The following is a 7,322-nucleotide window of genomic DNA, read 5'->3' as shown; positions in this document are numbered from 1 at the left end:
ATATATATATATATATATATATATATATATATAACCCGAAGCTAATGCTCTGTTTCGTTGATATATTAAATTTCCTGTGAAGTGAAATATTTTCCTACAACTGTACACACAGCTGCAGATACTTTAATATAATGTTGAAAATAACTAAATCAGAAGCAGAAAAACATGAATTCCGATCAAGGTTTATTTGAATCTAGAACCTCGGGACATAAATACTGAATAGAAAAGTATCATTTTCCATTTATATATTTTGTTGTCCATCTGCGATTTTATTTCCCAGTCCTCATATATTGATTTCTGGTATAACAGTATAGTTTCAGTTCCTTACCGGATATGTAACGGTGTGTCTTCTTCTGTTCCCAATAGCGTACAATGGTTAATTAGCTTCAAGAGAAAATCGTAACGAACGGACTCACGGAGACGTTTTCCTCAGCAACAGGTTTCCTTATTAAAATTCTGTGTCTTTTCTTTATTAACTTTTGTGTAATACTTTTAGAACTTAAACCCCGTGTAAAGAGCAATAATGCCCTCTCACCACATATATGAAACATGTGCGCACACAGATTTTATGCTTCGTAGTTATGGTAAAATGCCTCAAGGGCATTTATAAACCTTTAACATAGCTTGAATTATTATAATGATTGTCTAGTTGTTACAGTATTACATACTGCATTAAAACCACAGCTTTTCAGTCACTTCGTTATGAATTGAGATTATTAACTGGTGTCATTTTCATTTTAAGTGAAATTAGCAATATACGTAATGTAGTTCAAACATCGATATGGCATTTAAAATTACTTGAAATAAAATAAGAAAAATAAGAAAACATATATAGAACCATTTATGTTGATATCTTTAATTATTGTCATGTAACAGCCGGGCAAGCTAATACGGTGCCAGTCACAGTTAGGTTTTGTTCCAAATTTACGACCAGTAACAAAATTTCATAATGCACGTCGTGTAGTAGTAGTAGTAGTAGTAGTAGTAGTAGTAGTAGTAGTAGTAGTAGTAGTACAGCGAATACCTGTACAGATGGCGAAAATAACCTAGACCGTCGCAACTGTTTCCTTTTTCAGGTAGTTGACTTTTCAGGATGACAAAGTATGGTTTCAAGTGTATGGCTCCTACTTCTAGCTGTTTAAGCGGCTACACAAAGCCTTTTTTCTATTTCCCGCAGAGTACATTGCGTGTATGTGTTGGTACATTACTGTAAACCGTAGAAATACTGAGTGTTTGGTTATACGTGTGCTACGATGCAAAAATTTTCTTACGGAACGAGACATTGATGAAAACACCGGTATAGCTTTTGTATTTAAGCAATAGTTTTGTATTTGTTTTGCAAGATTGTTTATGCAAAATCTTGTGTTGCACCTGATAATGTATTGTGGTTGAGGAGGTGCATATCACCAATGAAAGTACACGATCCCTGAGACGAACAGTTATGAGGAGAAAGACGTACTTGACAGCGACGTCGTCATTGATAAGGTCACAAACTGTAATGAAAGTATTTTGACAGATAGATAATTAATTCAACAACTGATTAATTATCTAATTGACTGATATTTAGAAATAAGTAGAACATATCCAATGCGCGTACTTTGATTGGCAGAATTACCTCCCACAACACACCTGTTGGTACATTTTGTCCTTCTTTCTTATTCAATATGGATAAATTTAAAACGTTGTTTTATGAATGTTATGTGATATCATTTAACATTTACCTGTTAATTTTGACTACAGGTGAGCGAAATGTATCTATATTGAATTAATGGTTCTATATTTGTTTTTCTTTTAGGTTGGCCATTTGGAGCTATTCTTTGTAAAGCCACACCCTATTTGCAAGGGGTCTCCGTATGCGCATCAGTCAATACATTAGCAGCCATCGCCATTGACAGGTAATACACTTATTTTTTAATTTCTATAAATATTAAAGAAATTATATTTCTTAAAAATGTTTATTTCTCCATAGAGAAATCGTGGTTATATTTGGAGTAAAGGATTATGTTGAAGGGCTGTATTCATATCCAACTTTTTATTTTTCATAACAATGGCGGTGAGTTTAGCAGAATCGTTAGCTCATTGGATAAAATGCTTAACGGCATTTCATCCGTATTTACGTTCTGTGTTCAAATTCCGGCAGAAGTCGACTTTGCCTTTCATCTTCTCGGACCACTGGGGTCGATATAATCGACTAGCCCCTTCCCCCAAAATTTCAGGCCTTGTGCATATAGCACAAAGAAGTATTTTCCGTGCGTAAGACAGCGGACTGGCAGATATGTTAGATCGTCGAATAAATGATTTTCGGTATTCTGATTCTGTACGTTCTGTGTTCGAATCCTACCGAAGTCAATTTTAAGTTCCATCTTTTTGGGGCCGGTGCTATAAAATATCAGTCAATAAATGGGGTAGATTTTATCCACTTATCAACCCCAATAAAAGTTACTAGTCTTGTGCCAACAATTCGAAACAGTGGTTTTTCATACCCAACTTAAAAAGTGACATTTAAATTAAGCTAAAATAGTAGTTTCAATTTTTGGCTCAAGGACAGCAATTTCTGAGGAAGGGGTAAGTCGATTACATCGGCTCCCAGTGCTCAACTGATATTTATTTTATCGACTGCGAAAGGATGAAAGGCAAAGTCGATCTCAGCGGTATTTGAACTGAAAACATAAAAAAAGCAGAGAAATACCGCTAAGCATTTCACCCTCCCTGCTAGCCACTTTGCCAACTCGCCGCCTCCGAATTAAGCTAAAATAATAGAAACGCATTGTTAAAAGGAAATTGTTTATTATTTAATAGGTTAGTTCATCTTTGACATCAATCACAGTTTTAATACGCCGAGCAACTGACTTGTGCATGTTTTGGGGATTGAACCATTCTCAAATAAAGCCTGCATTAGCTCTTTCAGCGACGATGAAGAGGGAAAGCAGCTCCTCAATGTTGTTTCAAAACACACCGTAAAATATTCAAGAAACAATATTTGAACCATAAGATGACCATGATCAGCCAAAATACTCACATTGTCCTTGGTATTAACTGTACCATGTAGAACAACTAAGGGGCCAAAATCACGGCTGTGGACAGTCTCCACGGAGTGATTTCCATGCTTCGCGGAAAGGGCCAAACAAGCTAAGAGGGTGAACGAGGATTCATCAGAGAATGCGAAATTGTTTCTTAGAGCCATTGATCACTTCTCAGAGTTAAAGCCGCATTTTCTTTTTGCTATCAATATTGACGGGGAACAGGAACGTTTTAGCAAATGCAGCCAGCTATATGGTAGCCAACTATATGGTAGCCAGCTATATGGAGTTCGAGACGAACAGTTTTTATTGGCACAGTTTTCAAAATGGTAGTTTACCTTCGATTTCACTTTTGGCGTTGTTCGATTATTTTCAAACACAATGTGGTTCACTATTCAGCAGAACTTATCTATAAGCTTTACCTTCCATCCAGAAACATGTCAGTGGGGACTGATTTTATCTTCGTTTTCGAACGCTAAAATAATTGTTAGATACAGCAGCTCTAAAACATAAAACAATTCAACAGTTTTAGTGAATGAAGCTCCAATCATCCGCACTTAAACAATTTGTCCTCTTTGGAAGTCAGACATGTCACTCATTTTAACGTAATTAGATATAAAAATTTGCAAAAAAAAAAGAGAAAAGTAGCGGCCTATATCATGAACTGCAAGGAATACATAATATATATTAACACTTACATGCAGACTAAAGCAATTTTCAATGTGGCATGTTGCCAATAGAAAAATTAGCACAACGAAAAGTGGCGCTTCCATTAATGTTTATATAACTACAGTGTGTGTGTGTGTGTGTGTGTGTGTGTGTGTGTGTGTGTGTGTGTGTATACGTAAAAATACATACATATACATGTAAATGTATAGGTGTGTACACATGTATGTAAGTCTTAGTCATTCGACGTGTAATTCATAAATGAACCAACAAAACAATTATAAATACTTAACATTTTGACTTATTCTGGTGTTGATTTGAGACGCTAATTCCAAAATACACCAGCAGCTATTTCTGTATAAAACATTCTATTATCGTTTGCATTATCAACACTAGTTTGGGAAACACAGTACATCCTTCTACACGAGCACTGAGATTATCGTCTTTGCCTTAGAAATGGAACCGTTATGACTTCAGAACCTAGCAACATCTTTACCCTATCAACACGAATTTTGTAACTATCCACTAATCGTATACCAAACAACAATATTAATGCTACTAATAGATTATTTGCTATAAACATAAAACGATGCTACATTTGGTACACAAGCACCTTCTTTTATAAAACTTTATATGGCGAGAAGAGTCCCAATAAATATTCCAGCATAATGTATTTGTATATGTGTGTCTCACCTTTTGAAATATTTCATTTTCTTTGTTTTACACTCTGGTTAAATTTTACACCTTGCTTTTCGCTTTAATCATCAGGCTTTTCTAGAAAGCAACCTAAGCAACTGTTAATACAAGGGACCTTATTTGTCGCGTTACAGCCTACCTTGTAATATGATAGCATATTCTCTGCTAATTCAGAGCGGTTTCCCGCTTAACGGTTACCAAATACTTTTTGACATCTAAAACAAATCACATATAGGACTTAGCGTTGTCCATTGCATATATGAAATGAAAATCATTCTTAAGCTTTTTTTAAAAAAAATGAGAGCTATAAAATCCTCTACCTACGCTTTTTCCGTGCTAAGTCCAGTGAATTTTCTGCGTAAGGAACCACAGCAAATATATACTTGTTCAATGACTTTAGTCTAAGATTTGATGCGAAATAAACCAATTTTAATAGCATTGTTGACATTTCGTGTATAATGTCATATAATTAAGAAATCAGAAGTGTGATGCTATTTTTGGAATCAGCAGCCTAAATATACAAGAATGAATTTAATTTCTATTGCACTAAACTGTAATGTGCAATGGGGGTCCTTAAGTCCCTAATCTCACCACACAAACAGTATCTCCAAGATAGAACTGACTGAAGAAATTTAGAATCAGTACCCCAAACATATCTAGAATAGGTTTAACATCTACGGCAGGCGCTAAAATAAGTACGGTTCCCTGACATTTTAATTAGACACTTTTGAACTGTGATTATTAATAATAGAAGTGTGTTGGAAACCAAAATATTAAACATGGTCGTAAGAAAATCTTATGTATGGGTTCAGCGCCCTTAAATTAGTCAAAAATATATCCCAGATAGAAGCCAACGAAATTTTGTTTCCAAGAGTAATATAATTTTTAAAGGTTATTTAACATATATTAGCAGACGTTAATTACATTTCATTTCAATGAATATAAAACATTTACAAAGTCACTTGTAAATCATTAAAGAAGCCATAACTAAGATATATTAAACTGTAGTTATATTACGTTTTAGCAAGAATTAGTGAGAATGAGATAACATTATCTGCAAACCCAAATCGTAACTGGTTCAATTAGAGTTTCACTTCATTTTCGGCAAAATGTTTTTTTCGCATTGCATTAAGACTGTAATGCTTTGGTGCTTAATTGAAACAGTTTTATACCTCAGATAGTAAGTAATACAATACAAACATAGCTTTTGAAACGTGCTAAGAATTTTGAAAACAACTTTTTGTAAATTTAGCAGTAATTTTAATTGTAAAAAGTTAGAAAGTCATTTTTTTCTCTCTCCTATAAATATGGAAGATGAAATCATTAATATTCGTGTAAAAATGAAACATGTGTTTCATGTATTAGGTTATCTTTCATAGTGTTGTATTTGTGGAAAATTGTTTTGAGAACTATATTCAATATGTCTACTCAATTTTAGGGGCGACCGAATATTTTAGGGTTAATTCCAATTCAAAACTTGCTTATCGTATAGATTTGTCAGAGGCCTCTCTTAGACCTGCAAGACTAGTTGGAAGAAAGCAGAAATTTATCGTCAGACATAGGATGGGTGATGTTAAAAGGGCGATGGATAAAATCCATCATTTCCATTCATCGACTCCAAAGAAATTTCAATTCACAACAGAATTAAATAAACATCGAAAAGTATTTACTCGGATATTACATTTCCATTTACAGCAGCCAATATTCAGAAATTTTCAGTGCAGTGCGTTAATAGTAGCAAAGTAGATCAGGGAAGAGATGTACCTGTTACATAAGTAAAATTTATAAAGGAAATTGCACACTGAAAGGTAGACACTACTACAAATAGGTGTAATCTGTTCTTGTTGTTTAGCCCCAGGTCACTTCTGATAAAAAAAAGGTATGATCAAGTTCTCCCACCCATAATAACCCTACACCATCTGTTTTACATATCAGGAACTATGTTTTCCAATTATAGGATGCAAATAGATTTGGATGCTATTTCAAGCAGGTTGAGTACTTCTATAAAGTGTCCTTTGATGTTCTTAACTGCTTGGTCAATCGTCATAAAGCAAATTTATGATGATAGGCATTCCAGATGTAATTATAGTAATTTAGATTTACATTAGCCAAAGTGCTTTAAACTGTAAAGACGGTGCAGTGTGATTTTAGAGAATTTAGTTGTTATTTCAAGAAGATCGAGCAGCAGTATAGATGTTCTTTCTGTAACACTCATGTTGAGTTGTATCAAAATATGACTCATGTATACAGACACGTGGACTGAGCTAGTCAGTAACTGTCATCGCCACTGCTATTGTACTTGCCAAAGAATCCGTGTCATCGATTGTGGGTCTAAGTACGTTGATATCCTATTCACTTAGCAACTGCAGCAACCCTAACAATCATGCTTGGAGAGGAGGATAATTTTCGGCCAGACGTAAACAAATAGTCAAAGAGTCCATAAACTTAGTAAAGTCAAAGACCATCAAGCGACAAGAAGCAAGAGAAAGTTGAATCCAAAGCTTGTTTGATTTAAAAGTCGTTGTCTTTACTGTTTTATGTTCCTGTTGTCTGTTCATGCTATAAACGTTGTCGGAAAGATTCCTAAAGATCTAGTGATGAGCCACGTCAAAATTTTAATAAAATGGAATAAGTAGGTAAAATAGTTTACAAGGAATAAGAACAGCTTAATGTTTCAGAAATACCCTTCCTAGCAAGGGTACTTCCTAAATTGTGAGACGTTTCTCTTCCACGCAATAAACCCAATAAATTCTACTTTTGACGTGTTTCTATGTATGCATGATTATGTGACTATATATATAGACTGCCATGTTGGCTTGGCGATAACTATTAATATCCAGTACCGCTGCCGTAATCTCCTTTAGAGAGACTTAGAAATATTAATATTTATATATATACATATACATATACATATACATATATATATGTATATATATATAT

General features: G+C 34.3%; 1 protein-coding gene across 1 annotated transcript in view; it reads left to right on the top strand.

The window, feature by feature from the left end:
• The window catches only part of LOC106870661 (neuropeptide SIFamide receptor), a 323,915-nt gene that overhangs the window by 294,878 nt on the left and 21,715 nt on the right, over positions 1-7,322 (top strand). The window contains exon 2 of the mRNA XM_014916811.2: positions 1,796-1,895. Within this exon, the coding sequence (XP_014772297.1) occupies positions 1,796-1,895 (100 nt within the window). The remainder of the gene's footprint in view (positions 1-1,795; positions 1,896-7,322) is intronic.

The sequence above is a fragment of the Octopus bimaculoides genome, chromosome 2 (genome assembly GCF_001194135.2).
Source record: "Octopus bimaculoides isolate UCB-OBI-ISO-001 chromosome 2, ASM119413v2, whole genome shotgun sequence".
In the NCBI taxonomy this organism is placed as follows: domain Eukaryota; kingdom Metazoa; phylum Mollusca; class Cephalopoda; order Octopoda; family Octopodidae; genus Octopus; species Octopus bimaculoides.
This window is presented reverse-complemented; position numbering and strand designations above follow the sequence as displayed.